At 39.9% G+C, this 21,402-nt stretch overlaps 1 protein-coding gene across 8 annotated transcripts in view; it reads left to right on the top strand.

Moving 5' to 3' along the window:
- LOC140335245 (BTB/POZ domain-containing protein KCTD5) overlaps positions 1–21,402 on the top strand; it is a 42,821-nt gene that overhangs the window by 4,392 nt on the left and 17,027 nt on the right. For 4 of the 8 annotated variants that reach the window (XM_072417729.1, XM_072417733.1, XM_072417730.1 and 1 more), the window contains exons 2-6: positions 11,311–11,419; positions 13,439–13,530; positions 16,466–16,561; positions 18,196–18,312; positions 19,741–19,866. In XM_072417729.1, coding sequence (XP_072273830.1) covers positions 11,311–11,419; positions 13,439–13,530; positions 16,466–16,561; positions 18,196–18,312; positions 19,741–19,866 — 540 coding nt within the window. The remainder of the gene's footprint in view (positions 1–11,310; positions 11,420–13,438; positions 13,531–16,465; positions 16,562–18,195; positions 18,313–19,740; positions 19,867–21,402) is intronic. The other 4 variants (XM_072417734.1, XM_072417737.1, XM_072417735.1 and 1 more) reach the window with 1 other exon arrangement.

The raw sequence follows: 21,402 nt of genomic DNA, 5'->3' as shown, positions 1-21,402 counted from the left end.
TATATATATATATATATATATATGTATATATGTGTATATATATGTGTATATATATATATATATATATATGTATATATATATATATGTGTGTATATGTAAATTCCTCTTCTACAGACTAAGCAGTGTTGAAAGCAGAGCTGTAGAGTCGGGAACTATTCTGTACTTGCAGTCTGAGCTGGCAAAAAATGTACAGCCCTGGTTAAAGCATCCCTTAACCAAAGGGTGACTTACAATTACATGCTTTCTCACAAAGAAACATTTAAATGTTTCTTTGCCCTGCGATAAACCGCACACCGATACGTCTGTTATGCTTGTCTATTGTAATTGGCTAAAAGCTTTAAGTGCTGCTTGTAAATCATCCTTAGGTGTAAAAGCCTTTGGTTTAGTAAGCTGCTTTGCATGGACATTGCTGGAGCAAATGTTTTCTGTGGGTTGCTGCACTTTCTCTGTCGGTAGAGTAAGCAGTTGATTGACAATGTGCTTTAAGCTTTTTAAGTAAACTTGTGTTAGACTACTCTCAGCCACGTATATTGGATTTGGCAGATGGAAGAAGCTGCCTCACTTATTTCTTGGGCTCCTCGTCCATTGGATTTTTGTTTACTTGCATGCATCCTCGCCCAGTGAGTTCTTTAGGGACAGAATTTTTGATCATGCATTATTTAGTTGCATATAAATGTAGTAATTCCTATTTGCCAGTATAGTCACTGCCAAAAGTTGTTTTAAGATGCCATGAATTGAGAAAGTGTTTACAAGTGAGCGTTTTTTTCCAAGTGTCCTATTTAAAGTGAATGTCACTGATTCATCTTAATGTCCCTGTCTTCAGTCATATGATTGTACAGACCCTCTATCCTGTGCACAAATATCTTAATCCTATTTACTGCAAACTTTTACAACGCGCATTAGAAGCTGTAGCAAGTCAGATCCAGCTTTATTTCATGGACAGTTATTCAGCATTTTCCTTCCCAGCTTTACCTTGGTCTGTGCTTTCATTTATTAAACTTCAGTCCTTTCATTGAAGGAGGCTCAACATCACATCTGGTTGCTAACTGCTGTGGTTCCATTCCAAATGCGTCCTATAAACTATCCTAGACCACAGCCACCCATCAAGACATTTAAGTTTAGAACTCTTCCTAAAAGTCATTTTGATGCTTACTTTAAGGCTGAGAGCACCTGAGATAACAACTAAAGTTTTCATATAGCTTTGTACAGCTCTCCACTGGCCTACCATGATCCTCCTCCATAGGGAAGCACAGATGAGCAATAATGCAAAAGGGAGAATAAAAGAACCATATTATCAAATAGGAATTAAAAGAACCATATTATCAAATAGGAATTAATAGCACCAACATATTACACTGTGCTGTACATTAAATAGGGGTTACAAATGACAGATGAATACAGACAGTGACACAGGAGGAGAGAACCCTGCCCTGAAGAGCTTAGGCTAAATAGAAGAAGATTTAACTTCAGTTTCATAAAGAATAGAAAACCCTTGTGAAAGTCTGTGCCCTATACCTGTCCCCTCCTCAAATCTTTGCTGCCTTTGCAAAGTGATCCTGTTAGCAAATTCTTCAGCATCACACTACTTGGGAGTGTCTGGTTGTTGTCACCCATTGTACACAATGGTTTATTCTGTCTTTACATTACTACAAGATACAATAGTAACTTATCATCCAAGCAGTAAATGTCAATAAGAGCTATAGAGTGAAATGAACTTCCCTATTGTGAAGCAGTTTACATAAGTCATTGCAGCGTTTGTAATGGAAAATACTTGTTTAGATATGTAAGGGAGACTTGATTTTGCATCTTTCCATCTGTTTGTATGTATCAGAACGTATCCTATTTTTTTAAGCATATATACAGGTCTCCCTTTTCTATGTGAATGCAAATCGAGAAGGATTTGCCTATTTACAGCCTGCTTGGTAGGCCAGGAAATCTGTCTAAAGAGCCTGAAGGGAAAAAGATTCACCTACTAAGCAACTAGGTAATCAAATGAGTGAACTTTGAATGTCTGACAGCATCTCATTTTAATAATGTAAAACTGACAGATTGAGTTTTACAACAGAATTTAGAAACTTTCACCAATGAAAAAAATCAATATGCAACTAACGAATTTGTAGTGCAAAAAAGAATGTTACACAGAAGTTCAGACGTTGCCTTTGCAAGCTAGGGAACACTTCTGGTGCATCTGTACCAAATACAAAAACAATTTGCAACCGCTCTGTTTGAAACCACGAAAAAGTGAATGGTGCACAGGGCAGAGAACAATATACCTGTGCAGAGGGATCCCCAGCAAACTATTGAACTAGCCAGCAAAATATTCAGAACTGATCTGTTTCACCCAAAAGGTTGTTGTTGCATTTGTTAGCAAATACATATTGAAGCTGCACTGCTGCATCAAGGCACCTCTGATTAGTGCGGTCTCTGAACTGTCAGAGTGTTTGACATGTACACAGATCAGCCGAAGTATTAAAACCAATAACAAGGTGATCTTGTTACAATGTCACTGGACAAGAGGCGAACAAGTGATGAAAGCAGAAAAAATAGGCGAACAAGTGATGAAAGCAGAAAAAATAGGCAAACATTTTCATTTAAGGTGACTTGATCAAAGCCTCTTGAAATGCCAGGTGTTGCAAAGTGTTCATGATATGCAGAATTCATGTTAAGGTTTTCGCTGCCTTTGTAATTTATTCAGGAAAAAAAATCCGGGGCTTGTGAAAATGCCATATTTTTGGGTCATTTTCTGGCTTCTTTATTTAGGCATTAGCACAAGAATACAGCCAGTGTAGTCTAAAGTTCAAATCTGCATTTTTATTTTTTTCAAATCAGTGACTCAGATTGTATTAGTCCGTGGGTTGGCTTTACTAGGCAATTTGCAGACTATGTAGTTCTCTTTAAACCAAGTCAAGCAGTACCTGTGGATGAACAATGTAAATTCTATACTTTCCTAATGCCGGCATCGCCAAACACGCCACCAGTTGTGTTTTGAAGGGGAAATAGTTATAGTCTGCATATCAGTACTGTATCCTGTATGGAGGTCAGCAAAGGGAACCAGTGAGATCTGCAGAGAAACAAGGAGAGCTAGACTCTGGAAATGTCAGTTTTCCTGCAGAATTGGAATGCCATTCAGCGGCAGGCAAAATTAGTAAGTTTTGTATAGCGTTGAGGTTTTTTGTACAGAATAGCTGCATTTTCAGAGACATTTAATGTAAACAAACAGCAGGGACATGGTGGCTGGGTCTTGATAAGTGTTACTACTGTGGAGGGGCAGGGTGGTGATTTAGCTTAGTGGAAGACGAAGAACTGTGCTATGTCTGAAGGTGCCGCTAAGGGGATCTGGTACTGGATTATATTATCTGATCTCCTAAACGTCTGAAGTTGCATTTGTCCAAGCAAAATACATGCATAGGTTTCCTTTAAAATGTGGAAATATTTTTTCTGCCACAAATGGAGTTGGCTCTGTGATGATTACACATCATTTTTGTGAAAGTGTAAGCCCTGGCCAATGTCTTGTGCTAAACTACTCAAGCACTTTTATTTGCAGATATCTAGCATACGGTTTTGCTGGAATGGAGGCATTTGGGTCCTGGAGATGGCACGGATAGTAATGAGCAGCAGCATTGTCTCCAGAAAGTTAGCTCTTCTCTTAAGCTACGTACACACGTCAGATTTTTATCGCCCGATAATCGGCATCGGCCAATTATCGGGCGAAAATCTGGCGTGTGTACAGTCGGTGTCGTCCATCGTCCGGACGACCGACCTGCCGGATCCACGGACGATGGTCGACAGCCGATCCTAATGAAAGGGAAGGGGAGAGCGCGCAGCAGGGTGCCGCTCCGTCGCTCTCCCCCTCCCCTCTCCATAGAGCATGAATGGTGCTGTATGTACAGCACCGTTCATGCATCGTGCACTCCCTTGTCGTTGGAAAGGATCGTGAAAGATCCTTTCCAACGACAAAAATTGGAAGTGTGTACGCAGCTTAAATCCTTCCCCAAAACCATTCAGCTTGAAGGTCAAACTGCATCATATGTCCTTTAAGTGAAATTACACATAGCAATTTACCACTTAAGTGTCAGACCGCACAGGGTTTTATCCTCCACCAACCCCCCAAAGCAACCATTCCCCCACCATCATGCATCTGTATGCTGTCACTTGTTGGGACCTGTCTATAGGAAGATAAGAGGGTACACAAAGTGCTATCAACGACAAACTAATGCTTTGGAAAAGCATAAAATCTAGAGCAGAATTTCTCTATCGGAGTTCTACCAGAGGTTGCTAGGGGTTCCTTGAGCAATTTGGCATTTGTGCCGCTCGAGTCATTTTAGGTGACACCAATTATCTGTAAGGATGGCATTCTTCCCACTGGCCAGCAATGTAAGAGAAATTATTCCCAATGACCACTAAGCTAATGTATTGTGAGCTGTGGATAAAATAATTATAGAAGGGGTTTCCTGAAGACGTGAAAGTTATTTCACATTTGCTCCCCATGTTAAAAAGGTAGGGAAACACTAATGTGGAGTGTAGAAGGCGCAGCAGGGTGTCTCCTGTCCATTCCCCCATAGAACTGAACAGCACAGTGTTTACAGTGCTCATTTGTTCTAATGTCACTGGAAACTATCACAGAGGAACATTTCCAGCAACAATTTCAGATCTGTGTGCAGCTTTACTGTAGAATGCAATGTGTAGCTGTAATAAGCTGTAACATTCAAGTTGTAAGTCTGCCTCCACTTACTGGTTAAGACAGCATTTTTTTTTTTAACCTTTTACTTTTATAAAATTAAGTTGCCGCATCGGTCAATCAAGACAGTTTGAGGGGGTTTAGGGAAGGCAAATTCCTATTCGTCTTGCACTCCACCTTCCCTTTCACTTGCAGCGGTTCAGCCTGCCACCCGCTTACGAATTCTTCCTGCCTGGGTTAAACATTGCCTCACTACCACAGGCTTTCCTCTCTGTATGGCCAGTCCATATACATTTCCCACTCATTGCAGCTGGGCCGTCGCAGCTCACCACGGTCATGTGCAAGGCGGGATTGGCAGTCGTGCATTGTGCATGGGAATACAGAAACCCATTTATTTTCCAGAGCACAGCAGTGGCAGCTACCACTAGAGCAAGGAATAAAGTAAATGTTTGCTGCAACACCCATAGACAACAAACATTTAATCCTTGCTGCATTAACTGTACATACAAAGATGCCAGGAGTTAAGTTTTAAAGTGTACCTAAAGCCTGGGCGTACTCGCCTGACCCCAATTCGTTGTGGGCACTGCCATCTTTCTTCTCTTCCGCGTTCCTATCTTCAGGCATCTTGATTGCCCAGGGTGACATAACTCCTATATGTCGGGAGTTGGATCCAGTCCTGGAAGCTAGAATTGCCAGGTATCTCTGGGAGCAAAAACTGTCTGGCAAAATCAGGCAGGTATGTATGTCTTTTTGAAGAATGGACATTGCCTTTCTTTCTGTAATAAAGCCCTACCTGATGAAACTTATGCTTAAAGTGGACATTTCTATTTTAAATAACTGTGGTCTTTCTGATTTTGGCACTGCTGCAATGTAGGGGTGACATGAATGAACCAGAAGTAAATGAAGTTTCCATATACATGATATGTCCCAATCAGTACAATCTTAACTAAGCTTTTAATGTGTCTGTGAAATTTTAAAAGCAATATTAAATATTTCCAACTCTTACCTGCAATGAATCTCCCTATTTAGGCATTTCCTCTTTTACTGTAACTGTACTACTTATTCTCCTCACATACCCTCCTGATGATTGGATTTAGAAAGGACTATGTATGTAGTCTTCAAGTACTTTTCTGTATGGGCTTTAAGGCACCAAACGTCACTGTAGGTATTAAGGCTTTGCTTTAATGAAACCATTTTTCTGACCTTGTGCTCTTGTTTTTATCAGAATTATAGCGAAGAATTAAAAAATCCAAGCACAGGTCCTTTATTGCAGAAGGGACAGGCAATATCTGTTCTGCAATAAAATACATTCTCACCTGTCCCCATTCCATCACAGGTGGCATTACAGGTTTCCTTATCTTCAACCATTGTTTGGCTTGCCCCTTAAGGTGTGTACACACTTCCAATTTTTATCGTTCCAATCGAAGGACGAACGATCAATTGGGCAAAAAATCGTTCGTAAAAAAGTAACCAACGACGCCGACGAACGAGGAAAGTCGCTGGAAACGAACGACCGGACCGACGGATCGGATTGGACGACGATCGTTGAACATCGTTCGTGTGTACGGTCGTTCGTTGATCGTCCATGTTCAGAGCATGCGTGATGAACGAACGTCCGTTCACTTTCCTGTCGTGCACATAGTTCCTCTATCGCTCAAACGATCGTATCTATTGTGTGTACAATATCTACGAACGATCGTGTCGTTAACTCTATGTGCAGGATCGGTGCTATACGATCGTTCGTATATATCGTGCATGAACGTTCGTCGTTCGTTTTCCAACGATAATAATTGGAAGTGTGTACGTAGCTTTAGGTTTTTTTTCCTACCTGGTTGAAGAGGGAATGTCATCAGACTTCCCCTCTACCTTCTGTTAACTTTTTGGTTTTCCCGGTCACTTTCTGCACCAGTGCCAATAAACAGTGCCAGGATAAATGATTAAAAAAGGGCCCAAGTCACACAGTGGGGGCTGTAGACCTCATTTAAAAAAGTATATAGACCTACTTCGGTGTTCAAGACAGATTTTGGTTTTTTTTTAAGCTGGGTGGGAAGAAATTGTAGGTGGGCGGCAGCCCAGTATTGTGGGTCAACTCTTCAATAACCATCCTTAAAACTGCCGGGTGGTTACTGAAAAGTGCTGGGTGGTACGCCTAGCTAAATGGGGCTGGGGAGAATACTGGGCTTTAATGTAAACATGTTATAAGTTATTTCTGTTCCTATCTGTCTTTGGCCTCTATACTTTGTGCCACTCACCCAGTGAAGTCAGATCTTCTTGCCTTAGGTCTCAGATCCTAAGACAGTCTTTTAGCCATATGCTGAGCATGCATGACCCTCCTTTTTAAAAGAGGGAGGTCATCAGTGACATCCCATTGTACTTTTCTTAGGTTTCCTTTAATCACTTTACCCTGAATAGGCCAAGTTGGCGTCTATTGAATTCTGGTTGTAGGAGCAGCATATGTAATCCTCAGCTGTCCTATTCTGTCGGTAGCTTTGGTCACAGCTGTTGAATTCGACATGACACAATGTGTTTGTCAAGCTACTACCTCCATAACACTTATTATTATTTCTCGTTTGTAAGTGTCTAAAGTTCCACAAGGGAAATTATTGGTGGCATGGGAATTCTTGATTTATTTATCTGCTCTTCAGCAAGACGTTGGCAGCATGTAAATGATGATAATTACATAAAAGCATCTGTTCCCCAGATGTAACTTCTTTGCACATACACGCTTGAGTGTAAATGAATTTGCTTATTTACCTGGTTTGCTGTACATTTGAGATGCATGTGGTTGTGTGAAAGCACAGCTTCTGCTTATCTCAGGGGAGGATATAAATGGTAATTCTGCATATTACTGTACTGATGGGTTTCAGGTTAAGGGTCACTCTGCCCCATACAAATATATGATTTTTGATTGACTGGGCTGGGATGACGTAGCCCCTGCGCGGTCGTACTGTAGTTCATTTACATGGACGCCGGGATCACTGAGCTGCACATGCGACCAGGCAGGTAAGAATAGCTATTACAGAAGGGACATCACCTTTCCCTTTCTGCAATAAACTACCTGAACCCCTAGTTTCCTAAGTGGGACTTTAGTTCCTTTTTATTGTACAGGTTAACTAACGCCAACTGTGGCATGGGGGGAAATTTATTACCTCTCGGAGATCATAGTATTCCCAGCAATGACTTCATCTGTCTATAGGTGACTTTTCCAGCTCCGTAGTAGATTGATGGTGCTGGTACATCACTAGCTGTGTAAATGCAGGTTTTCTTACAAAGTTCAGGCCTTTGCTGCAGCCTCTTGGTTACTAAGATTAGATAGGCCTGATAAAAACGAGTTGTCTAACCCCCAAAAAGCTAATGGCACTTTCCCAGATTCCTCCACTTAGCCTATGTAGTCACCTTCTTGATTAAAGCTCAGTGAGATGAAATAAGTATTCTGTTATTACATGGCAGGGTTTCTTGAAGCCTTGCAGAGGTCCTGTTATGTCCACTTTAAGTGTTATCTGTAAGTGTTCAGTAATATATTAGATAAGGTTATCTAGTCATGTGTCTGATTGAGCTTGGTTTTATCTGTGACATTAGATCACTGGTTTCGTTGTAATATTTTGCAAAGTATGATGCAGAGTAGCAATGTCTGTTCAATATGCATTACATTCCTCATTTTAAAAAAAAAAAAAAAACGCCCACGCCATGTAATATGATTAAGATCTTTGTATGTCTGCACAGTTGTGGTATATTAGGAACCTGTTTAGTGCATTCTCTGTGGGCACTTTGCTGCAGCATCCATAGACTGCTGAATTGCTTTCAGTAGAAATGGAAAGCCGCGCATTTTATAGAAGCTCTTCAAAAGCCTAAAGTGGGTGAAAATCACTTACCATTGGGCGGAAGATCTCAAACAACGCCCCACTGAGGAGTTCAGTTCAAATGAATGAGTCTTTGGAGTTTGATGAAATGAGACATTGAACTGCAGAAAGATGAAATCAAGAAGATGGCAAACTTATCAAAACCTTAAAATATTTTGGCTGTACCCATGATTTTGGCACATAGCACAATGGCTCTTTACCATCCACTTAGTTTGTGTTGGGTGAACACCTGCCAAGAGTTCCCTCTCCAAAAAAAAAAACAAAAAACATTTTTAGAGAAAATGTGTACTGCTTGTTCAGGACTTGTGAAGTGTAATGTTCATAGGCACAAGTTCACTTTAAAATGAAAAATATGCAGTGATCAGGCTGGGTACAATAAATATTTAAAATATGGTGAGGTCAGTTATAGCCCTGAAACATTTTTTGTTTCCTTGCTTGCTTAGGCTACGTAAACATGGCCGATATCGAACCATAATCTGGCATATGTACAGCGCTCCTCGTCCATCAGAACATCCATCCTGGCGAATCCATGGACAACAAACTTATTGGATGTACAAGGGAAGAGCGCTCAGCAGGGTGCCGCTCCATCGTTCCCCCCTTTCTATAGAGCAGAATGGTGTTGTATGTACAGCACTTGTTCATGCATCATGCAGTCATTAGTTTTTGGACAGTATCGTGAAAGATCCTTTCCAACGACAATTGCACGTGTGTATGCAGCCTAAGACATGCGCTGTGAATAATTCTCCCAGACTGGTCCATACCTTGGAAGATACACTTCTATATTTTCCCATTGTACACTTCCTCCTTTGGAGTATCCATGCTGCCTTGTCAAGTGTTCCTGGAGCCCTGGTATAATGGCGGCAGCATGAAGAGACACTGCATGGATGGCTTCTCCACTAGATTGTAATTAACAGCTAGTTGCTTGGTTTGCATGCAATGTATTATAACTTTTCCCAAAGTTGGGGATTTAGGAGAACCTCTATGCATGCTTCCTGATTGGTTGTTCAGGGAAATATTGCAAATGAGTGAAAGCTGTGGGAACAAGTCTATAAGCTATAAAAAAAAAAAAAAAAAAAAAAAACCTTTGAAATAAATATTGCAAATTGTGCAACTTGAGTGGTGTCTTAAGCTACGTACACACTTCCAATTATTATCGTCGGAAAACGAACGACTAACGTTCTTGCACGATATATACGAACGATCGTATAGCACCGATCCTGCACATAGAGGTAACGACACGATCGTTCGTAGATATTGTACACACAATAGATACGATCGTTTAAGCGATAGAGGAACTATGTGCACGACAGGAAAGTGAACGGACGTTCGTTCATCACGCATGCTCTGAACATGGACGATCAACGAACGACCGTACACACGAACGATGTTCAACGATCGTCGTCCAATCCGATCCGCCGGTCCGGTCGTTCGTTTCCAACGACTTTCCTCGTTCGTCGGCGTCGTTGGTTACTTTTTTACGAACGATTTTTTGCCCAATCGATCGTTCGTCGTTCGATTGGAACGATAAAAATTGGAAGTGTGTACGCACCTTAAGGGAAGTTTTACCCTTCAAGGACGGAGGTTTTATTACTAGAAAGGAATGTGAAAGAATGGATAAAACTGATATCTGCTTGTCCTATTCCATATAAATTCTTAATATGGGGCTAGTTTCCAAAGGGCTTTTTGCATGTTTGAGTCCACATCATGGCTCTGGTTATATTAGATGTCTAGGAAGCCATGGTGTCTGTGTACTACACTGATGAACAACAAGAGTATAACAATACCTGGTGTTACCCCTCCTCGCTGTATCCAAAGATAAACAGTTATATAGTATCAATGAGCCATGTAAACTTTGTACATTCCATTTGCATTTAGAGAATTTGAAAATTTTTGCACAAGTAGCACCCAAGCCTGGTGCATTTTCCATCAGGAAGGAATTTGTTTTAAGCTTGATGTGGTTCAGTTGGTCCTCTTTAATAAGGCTATATTGAATATCATTACTTCCCAGGATAAAACTATATCCTTGTTTTCTTCAATTCTATTTTGCATTATTCATGTATATTCTGTGCTTTGTGCAAATGATATCCTGTTGTGCAGCTTGTGCATAAAAGAACACTTCCCTTTCAAAATGGGTTTTTGTTTCCTTAACAAGCTTATAGAATAGTTTTAAACCTAATGTGATAAATGAGAATGGTATGTGTATGCAAGCATTCAACTGCAACCTAAAATGTCTGCTAAAATGTGAGCTCTTTAGACACCCGCAGTGTAAACTCGGTGCATTCCAGCTTTGGGATGGAGATAGACTTTGTTAGCCTTTAAAATAGAGCTCGAAGTATAAAGTTTTATGTATCCTTAGGAGGTTTGGATAATATCAGACTAAAGACTGAAACTGAGCCAAAATGTGCCCAAACAGTATACAGATGGCAATAACAAGACATGAGATTTCAGCAAACAGCATGTAAAATTTTAGCATCATTCACTTGTCATTTCACAGGGACAAGGGGGTAAAGGGATGAATATCCTTCAATGTTTACACAGAAATACAATGACACTAAGCATGTGACTGCTTTAGCAATTGTAACCTGTGCTTTGGATGAGGTGTTGCAGTGTTATAAAGTATAAAGGAACTTGAATGTGATTGGAGATGAATATGAATGTGGGGAGAAACTAAACCGCATGGAAGTTGTTTGGAACATTGTATACACCGGCAGTGTGCAGGATGCTGTGTCTTTTGTTGACGTTGTCTGATATCAGTCTGTTTCTTGTTTGCAGGATGAAACAGGTGCCTATTTAATAGACAGAGACCCCACATATTTTGGGCCAGTGTTGAACTATTTGAGACACGGGAAACTTGTGATAAACAAAGACCTTGCAGAGGAAGGTAAGCTGTTTTTTAGTTTTTCCCCTTTTCTTTTCCCATCAAAACAAAATGCACAATCTTTGTGTAAAGTGGCCCCAGCCTGCATAGATAAGCCCACTCACTGCCAGTCAGCTGCAGATAAGACTATTACTGCTCATTGTACGGTAGCAATTCTTTGTGAAGGTCCAAAAAGAGCCAGACCTGTAGCTCTGCAAACAGTAAAGTTCTTACTTCCTGGTGATCTCTAATGATTGCAATGTGTTTTTAGTCCTCATACAATTGGGAAATTGTTTTTTCAATGCCATCATGCTCCTTGGCCTCCATGTAGCCCAGCATCACAAAAAAGTAAGGAGCATTTGCTGACGAAGTCACTTCTATTTGATTTTTAACGTGTATGCCAGTTTCTGGCATTGACCAGATCCTTGTCCTAAACCTTGCATTTCCCCATGGGCTTTACCGATTGCCTCCAAATCTAACTCATGAAATGTGCCGGCATTTACTTGTCAGTATAAGTGGTTTCTCCCCCCCCCCCCCCCCGGTGTGACTTAGGGGACGGTCAGATCTTCAAACAGTTAAGTTTGTATACAACACCTGTCCCTGACGTAGCTGTGTATTTCCTTACTTGTTGTTTAATCACCAATAGTGATGGTTGGCCCAAACGTGAAGCTGAATTACCTGTTTGTTCAGGAGCTTTCAAGGTGTGACGGTCCGAGAATATTCACATGTAGCAATGATATCCAGCTCTTTTGTTCACAAATTTCCTGCTGTAATAGCAAAATATTGTAAGCTTTTGTAAGGATCCACAAAGCAGAACAGTCATTTTTATAAACGAGTCCTTCACCATTCTAGTCTGTAGAATAGATATTTTGTTATTCATGGATGAAAAACTTGTTTTTCCTTCTAAATTCCATAAAAATAAAACTATACTGGTGGCCAATGAAATCTTCTTTTCTAATTCACTGGCAGTGCCAGCTCATTTAAAATATATCTGCTACCTCACCCACATTAATAGGTGACTGGGTGTTTGTTAACAAAATGGCTAAGTGTGAATACAGCATGTTGAGTTTTACATTTGTCACATCCATGTGATGCTTTGGTTTGGGATTTCCTACATTCTACATGTGGTGACTCAATAGTTTGAGTGATGTTTTGTGTAGTGCAGCACGGTGGCTCAGTGGTTAGCACTCTGGCCTTTGCAGTACTGGGTCCCAGGTTTGAATCTTGGCCGGTACATGATCTACATGGAATTTGCAGGTTCCCCCCATGTTTGTTGGTTTTGTCTGGGCACTCTGGTTTCCTCCCATGTTTTAAAAACTTGCAGTTAGATTAATTGGCCTCTCCCAAAATTGACCTTAGACTGTAATAGACATATGACTTTGGTAGGGACATTAGATTGTGAGCTGATACTTCTATAAATACTCATGTCTTTGTTTTGGATGAATGTTACCATTGTTATATTTGGGTATTCAGCATAGTTTTTATAGGAAGTTCATGTACTCCGTGCTGTATTTCTGCAAATTCTAAACTTGGAATGTACATGTTTGTATTGGTCTTGCGAACAATGTGTTATCTAGTTTTATTTGTATTTTGAAGGAACTTGTAATGAAAGCAAATGCATGTCTGATCTGTGCAGTACCCTAGTTGCTGTCCTGAAATTGTAATGTATTTAGTTGATGGGTGGTTGGCAGTCAATTTTCCTTTATGTATTTGACTACAGTACATAGAAGCCAAACTTCCAGAAGTCAGTGAATTTAGCACACAGCTTTGTTATTTAATAATTCTAGTAATGTTGGGGTTTCCTAAAGATCAATATGTTGGTTTTCTGGGCTGCTTTCCTAAAGCAAGTATTCTGCTGTGACTTCTTGATCTTGATGTACGTCCTGCTTAGGGATAGGAAACAAATGTATATTTAATAGGCTGTTGGATGGACGTGAAACCCAAAACCTTATGCACAGAAAGTTTCCAGTGACTTCAGAGTACTGGTAGGTAAGATTTATTTCAGATTCCACTGACCTTTTCCTATTCTCATCTTTTCAACAGGTGTCCTGGAGGAAGCAGAGTTCTACAATATCACATCATTAATTAAGCTGGTAAAGGACAGAATAAGAGAGAGGGACAGTAAAACATCACAGGTGAGCCTTTGTGATATATTGGGGGAGTATGGGATGGATTTTGTCCAGGAAGACCCATCATAAAATAAGTAAGCACTAATCCTATTTACACTTTGCATTCTTTATATACAAATGTTGTAAAGCGATCCTGACGGCTGTACCAGATACTCTTGGTGTATGTAGAACAAAATTGTCTTTTCTGTATCCTATCATTTGCTGTACCCTTGTCTGTTACTTTGAGCTTAAAGTTAGCCAGTGATAAGCACATTGCACCCGCCTCCTATTTATAGCTCCGGCAATGTCTTGTATTTAAGTGGAAGGTCAGATGGGGATATGGGTCACGGACTGAAGTAAGCGTCTATTTTCAGACATGACATTGACAGGCCAACATGTAAAGACAGCTCAAATGTGACCACTTGGTGTGTTTGGAGAAATGTGCCTGATATAAGCTTTTATTGATTATCCACAGCTGTATCGGATCTTTATTTTAGTTTTTGTCCTTGTTGGGACCTCGTTAGCTCAGCGTCCATGTTATATGCTGTTACGTTAAACTGACCTTAGACTGTATTCTTGACATATGATGATGGTAGGACATTTGATTGTGAGCCCCTTTGAGGGACAGCCAGTGACATGACTATGGACTTTGTACAGTGCTGTGTAATATGTCAACTTTAAGGAACAGGACATACCAATGGGGTTTGGATTTTGCCTAAAGCCAAATTAAACATTTACATTTGGATAAGCTAAATGCATTCCATGCAATTAAACCAAAGTTGAATTCAAAGTTCAATATGTTGGGGCCTATCCACACTTGTCTGTCCTGGTTCAGGGACTAGGACATTAATGTGTTGGTATGGGCTAACCCTTTAAAAATATTGGGCGTCCAATGTATCAGAATGAAAGCTACTTTTTTAAATTTTTTTAGATAGTGCACCACTACACACAAAAATATGGTTACCATGCCGTGTTAAAACACAAGAGAGATGAGTTAACCTACATTAATGTGTGTTGTGGTGAGATTTCCTTCTATACACATCGCTGAAAAGGTGTGAACAAGCAATTTTTTTTCTTGCACAGTCAGACAGCAATAAAAATAAAAACCACTGCTAAAATTAGAAAGTTTTGCTGAAGTTTAGTGTGGTACAAGTACATACTGAAGGCTTCCATGTTAAAGTTGCACAATAGCAGAGTGATAAGTGCTGCCTGCAATTTCCTGTAGAATGCCCCTTAAAACCCCAGCTTTTTAATTTACTTTTTATAATTATGGAAACATTTTTGCAGGTCTGTATGTTTTGCAAATTGTTGCAGATTTTTGTTAGAATTCCATGCCCCGTCCCTTTAGTTCTTTGTGCCCCTGCTTTTTGGGGTTTCCTGAAAAGCACACTATATTCTACATTGACTCTTCACATCAACAATTTGTTCTGTGCTTGCTGGCATTTCGGTAAACCGAGGGAATGAAAATGCACAAAATGTTCCATAAAAGGAAGTCCTCTGCAGCAGATAGCAGACAACATTAACAAAGTGCCCTCAGTATATATTTTATCTGTACCAGAACAGACAAAACACTCATTGAGCTGAGATTATTTACGTCACCCAGATAATGAATCTTAAATTTAGCCGGCAGTTAATACTAACAGCATCTGCCTTGACACAAATCTGCAGAGCACAACCTATAAAGGAGGCTCCTTCGAATTTATGGGATCAGTGAAAAGGTTTGTTTTAATGGGCTGATACAAGCGAAGGCTAGCAGGGGCTAATAGCAGCAAAAGATAAGTGTAAAGTAAGCGAAGGGAATTCCTGACCAGAAAATCTCCTAAGCTAATTAGCAATGTGAGGCTTAAATCTTTGTTGGGAAAATATGATTAGAGGTTTGCTGACAAGTTCTTCATTTTATGCAAACTTCTATACTCCTACAAAACAATGGTCACTTTGCTTCGTTTTATAAATGTTTCATAAGTGTTATAGACCAAGTGAATACATTTTGATGTATTCTGATGTTTTTATTTTTTAGGTTTCTTGAAATAAGTAAACCTCTGCAACCATGGCTGGGGGTTTTCTGTGAAACTTTAAGGCTGTATTTTGTCTTTTTTTTTTCTGAATGTAGCAGGTCTATTAAACAAAACTATAATATTCTAAATTGATTACACTGAAAACTCAATAGCAAAAATAAAAAACTGGATTGCTTTGTGTAAAAAGTTTAGTTGTAATATAGTTAGAAAATGCCAAATCGTGCAGTTATGTTTTGTGCAAATGAGGATCATTTTCATGATAAAGAGGAAGTCACTGGACAAACTTATGAAAACATTAGGGGTCTGTTAGTGCGGATACTTCCAGCCTATAGAGATCACGGGACGCGGTCATCTTGCTTGTTATGTTTTCTGTATATTTAGGACGGCTGACTATCCGTGCTGCAGTGGTACATCTGTCGTGTGGCCGAATTTAAAGCTTTCACTAAAACGTTATATAGTCATTTTTTTTTCTTTCTGTATGTTGTATACTATGCTCCCCAATCTCATAGACTGTAAACTAGATTGGGCAGGACTCCATTAGTTGTATCATAGTTTGCATTTGTATTCAGGTTTTTAATCTGCAACCACTAGTTATTCTACATAGCTGCATGTTTGATTTAGGTGGTAAGAATTCCATACCTGTCAAAGTATCAAAAATCAGCCTGGGCAATTAAGGGAATGACCTATCCATTTCCAATATTAGACATCTGGGATAAAGTTGGGTGTTTCTTACAAATACAGTTTTGGTAAATGCCTTTTCAACATGCATGTCACCTCTAGTAGAGGAGTTTCCAGCCACTTCTCTGTCCAATCACTAGGACTAATGTACGTTTACTTATAGCTTTGTCTCCCCCCAATATAAGGAAGATATATGGCTAGCTTTGGTGTCTATATTGTCTAAAACCTGGCTTATCAATAACCATTTCACTTTTTCTGTCCACTGAAAGGTGCCAGTTAAACACGTTTACAGAGTGCTGCAATGTCAGGAGGAAGAGCTCACTCAGATGGTCTCAACCATGTCTGATGGCTGGAAGTTTGAGCAGGTAAGATATGAAAATGGTCCACTGTATTGTGGATATCACATATATGATCTACCATATTCTTAACTGGTAGATTGAGAACACTTATCACATATTTATAACGCAGTTTAATGTATACTATAAACATGAATTTTTGGGATTTGCCATTGAAATACCTGTAGTTGGTGTAAAAATGTAAAGTTGACCTGTGTTCTCTTCTGTTTTCTCAGTTTAATTGACCCTCCTAGGTTTAATATGTGGACAGCAGAATGATTGGTCTGCTGTGAAGTTAGGATCGAAGAAGGGTTTGAGTAATTTAGCCAATTACATAAACACATTAAACACTGGGCACGTTGGACTATAAAATCAAAAATGTTCCATTAATTGTCTCATGTTCAGATATAATATTTTTATATTTGTATGGGCCGGTTTATTTGGCAGTCATTTTCTACTAACAAATGGTAACAAAAGAAAGCCACGTTTATCATAAAAAAAAAAAAATAATGAAAAGAAATTAAAAAGCTTTTAGCCCAACTTAGTCTGGTCATATGACACATCAGTCCTGTCTTCCTCTACTTTGTCGGGTCCTTTGAGGTGTCACAGACTATTGTTTAGCTGTCTATAGTGAGGTACTTTCTGAATGGACAGGCAGGGATCAGCCAGCACGGGTGTCTACCAACACAGAAGCTGCACTGTCAAAGCTGCATGAGTGGTGAATTAAGGTGAGTATCTTTCTTCACAAGGTAAGATCTGTCTTGATCTTGTCCGGTGGAATAAAAGAGTACTCATGGCAAACTAGCATAATTTAGAAGACTAATATGGCATTCAATATAACAACCTTTTAGCTTTCAGGTTGTGAACATCACTACATAAAGGCATCTACAGTTGTATGGATAGGTAGATATTAAAGTAACCGTGTATCTATTATACTGCTCAGATTTATACAAAGGTGTTGCCAGTCATCCATGTATTGATAAGAGTAGCTTCTAGGTGTTCTATACGAGTGGTCACCAACCTCACAGACCACTAAATTCACCGAAACTTCCCCCCGAAGGACGTCATGATGCCAGAACCCGCCCATTCTCATCCTAGGCTCAGACCTGCTTGCTAAATTTTAGGGGGGGACATTAGTGCAGGGCTGTGCTACTTTCCCCCAGGTTGTTTAGCAAGCAGGTCTGAACCTACGATGGGCGGGTTGCCCATATGGGGGGACAGAGCCGCTGACCGGATCACTAGTTGGTGACCACTGCTCTATAACACAGCAGCTCCCCTGTCATTGATAGGGATTGCTGGCACATGCAGGTTTTAAATGGTCTCATATTTACATCACTTTGGCTCAAGTGAAACCTTGGATGTGAATATACTGTAATACCAAAAATAGTGGATAAGCCAATGTTTTTTGTTTTTTTAAGAAAAAAAATCTACATATTCTCTAATTGATAATGAACTTCTTGCTTTCCAGCCCTAATGTAAAAAAAAAAAAAAAAGCCATGTCTAGTTCAGGTTGATAATCATTAGTTTTGTGCCGCGTCCCTTGGTATGTTGTAGGAGAGAGGAATGACATCTCTTGTATGGATGATTTATTGTTCTCTTGATTGTTTGTATGGGTAGGTTTTGTTTTTTCCAGCGTAGTTACTATGTATTTGCTGTGGTTGCAGTTTGTCAGCATAGGTTCCATGTATGGATGCAGGCGGAACCATCAGTCAGAGTTTCTGCTCATTGTTTCGAGGGAAGTAAAAGGGGAGGAGACCAGCCTCCAGAAATTCAGCGATGAGGTGTGTCCAATACTGCACACGGCTCTGTATTCTTTTTCTGTATCCTTTATATACACATGCATGGCCTAATCTACCACCTGCTATCTGTCAACAGAATGCTACAGGGGGCAGCATGCTTTGTGTTGCTGAACCCAATGTCCTACTCTGCTTGGTTATGGCTCTCCCAACACTTCTTTTCCTTTCTTTTTCTTTAGGAATAGAAACCACAACCTAAAACACATTGCTTACCTGTCTGGCTATTTTGTAATGGTATAAAAACTTTCCCTTCTAGTTACATGTAAAGCTCTTGCTAAAAGTTTTGGCCTAAATACAGGTTATCCCTTGATGACTTCTATTCACTGGCTATAATAGATCTCTAATACAGGATAGGAGTTGGTTTTACTATGGTTGTTCAAAGAAATGAAAATCATCTTCAGTTGAATGTGTCCCTTCATTTTTGCAAAATGGTTTTATGGAAACCTATTTCATTGCAGCTAGTTACTTCAGTGTTTTTCAGGTTTACAACCAGGAGACCATCCTGTCTGCTTATGATACTGCAGTTATTGTGCCTTGCCAAATAACTCTATAGAGAAACAAGAGTGACAAAGGAGGAAACTGGAGTAAAGTGACATTTGTTAGTGTAGTATGCCTCTAAGTGTTTGTTATGGATATGTATTTAAAAAAGGTACTTTTCTTGAAAACAATGCTGGTCACCAACTGAATCAGGCAAATGTTTTATTCTGGCTCTTCGGGTTTTGGGATCTTCAAAGATCATATGAGACTTTGGCTGTTTTCCTTCTTTGAGGTTTAGCACCGAACTGCCAGGCAATCTTCTCCAAAATAAAGTTTAATGTTTGTTGATTTTAATTTGCCTTTGTTAGCATGGTGTAATGTGCTTTTTAATGTTAGCAGGAAGTTTCTTGCAAGAACAAGCTTGTATCACTTGGTATTGTATAATCGCAGTATTTCATGTGGAGTAATACCGTGATTGCTTGTCCAAGCTGCTCAGCTTTGACCTATGTGCTGGCAGAATGGTGAGCCAAATCCCTGGTTGGGAAAATGTAAAGTACCCTTTCCAAAACAATTTGGTTTTAGCAATTTGGCTACACTTTGTGAAAGATTGGTCCTTCTAGTTTGTATAGCTGATGTAGGTTACATACACTTGTGTACTTTTTAATACGAGTAAGTGTTGTGCACAGTTAATTTTGCTAAAATGTCTTTAAAGATGCAGCAAACAGGATTTTTTTCACACAACACTGAAATCCACAGGTTTGAATATGGCCTTATTGACAAGGAACAAATAAAGAATTGATGCATTGTTATATTTCAAAACCCACTAGAGAAAAACTTCTAAAGTTCAAGGATTACACTTGGAATATATGTTTGTATGATTTTAAATAATTATGCGGTTTGTATACTTGTGACTAACTTTGGCAATGTTCTTTTCAGCTGGTCAGCATTGGTTCTTCCTATAATTACGGAAAGGAGGACCAGGCAGAATTTTTGTGTGTGGTCTCCAAAGAGTTACACAATACCCCATACGGCACAACTAGTGAACCTAGTGAAAAGGCAAAGGTATGTTTTGTTTTTTTCTATCCTATTCTATATGAAATGTTCCTGCATGAATGTGGATGATTAGTGTGGATAGTGTGCTTGTGTATGTCATGTAAGCACAACCAAAATATTGATATATGTAAACCTGGGTACCACAAACTTTAAAAATCCTGGCAGTACAAAATGTCCACAGCCATTGGCGGCTTCTTTTGTCTTTTTTCTAAAAGATGCATAGTCCAGTACGCCCAACTCCTCCTATCCATAAAAGGTCCTTTGGAATCCGGTTTACCAAAGGGGGAGGCAATCCATTTCTCTTTGGGCAAAAACCAGACTTCCAACAGGGCTTCCCCAGTTTTGTTGAATTTTTAATTAAGGGTAAGTACCTTTTTCATGGCCCAGCATTGTCCGAATAGTGTGTCCCAAAACAACCAATCCGTATCGGCTGCTTGCAACTTGGAAAGCTCTGCTCCTGTCATTGTGTAAAAGCAATACTTCAAGGGGTTAGCTAAGGACAGTTGTCATGTTTTTGTGATTGGGTGAACAATTGTAGGCAGTGATTTTGAGTCCTGTCATTGTTTGTCATTTGCTCAGCTCATCTGGAGTCCATAGCTGCCGCCTTTCTGGATTGGATGAACACAATGACAGGATCTCTACCTGGCTGATCAGCCATTCCAATTGCAACTTGCATACTTGAAACTCACAGCATCATTGATGCGCCACCTAAGTCGATATTCTTATGCTTACCTGATATCATAGTATTCCCAAAGCCTACCGCCCATTGCTGACCAACAACCAGAGTTGCAGGACTGACATATAGAGGTGCACTGTAACACAAGGTGTAAACTATAAAACTCTGCCAAAGGCTTAAATAACCACACCCATCTCCTATTCGCCAGAAAGTGGTCTAATCTGCCCTCCACCTCCTTTGAACTAATACCATTGCACAGTAAAGGAGTCTGTTGGACGCACTCCCATGCAGAAGCCTCAGGAGTTTTTATACCTTCAGATTGTCGTTTTTATGGCTCGGCATTAAACAAGTTTGTGGGCTGTTCATCTTGACTGCTCCATCTGACCATTTTTAGTCTGCTAGATACTTTAAAGCTTAACCCTAGCATAAGCAAATATTGTAAAAATATACATACAAGTGATGTGTACTCTTTGCATCCTGATATGAATTTATTTTTAGTAATCCAGCATGAAAAATGTGCCTTTGTGCAGAAGCTTACTGTAATAAAGACTGATCACTACTGCTCTCTTAGTGCAGCTAGTTTTGTATCCATCCCGATGGAAAGTTTCAATGAAGCTTTATGTGCCTGAACTTCAGCTTTACCTTTATCTAGCAAGTTTACCCCCCCCCCCTAGTGTTATTCCTGAGTGTGACTTAACCTAAAAAAAAAAACAAAAACAAAAAAAAAACAAAACACTTGCCTTGCTCGGTTGTCGCCCCCCGGCGTCCTGCTGGTCCCTGCAGGTCCTGGGGACACGTCCTGCTCCTCCGATCTCCAGCAGCTCAATGCAGAGACGTTCTCCAGGGTTTCCCGGTGACGTCGGGGCGGG

The sequence above is a fragment of the Pyxicephalus adspersus genome, chromosome 7 (assembly GCF_032062135.1).
Source record: "Pyxicephalus adspersus chromosome 7, UCB_Pads_2.0, whole genome shotgun sequence".
In the NCBI taxonomy this organism is placed as follows: domain Eukaryota; kingdom Metazoa; phylum Chordata; class Amphibia; order Anura; family Pyxicephalidae; genus Pyxicephalus; species Pyxicephalus adspersus.
This window is presented reverse-complemented; position numbering and strand designations above follow the sequence as displayed.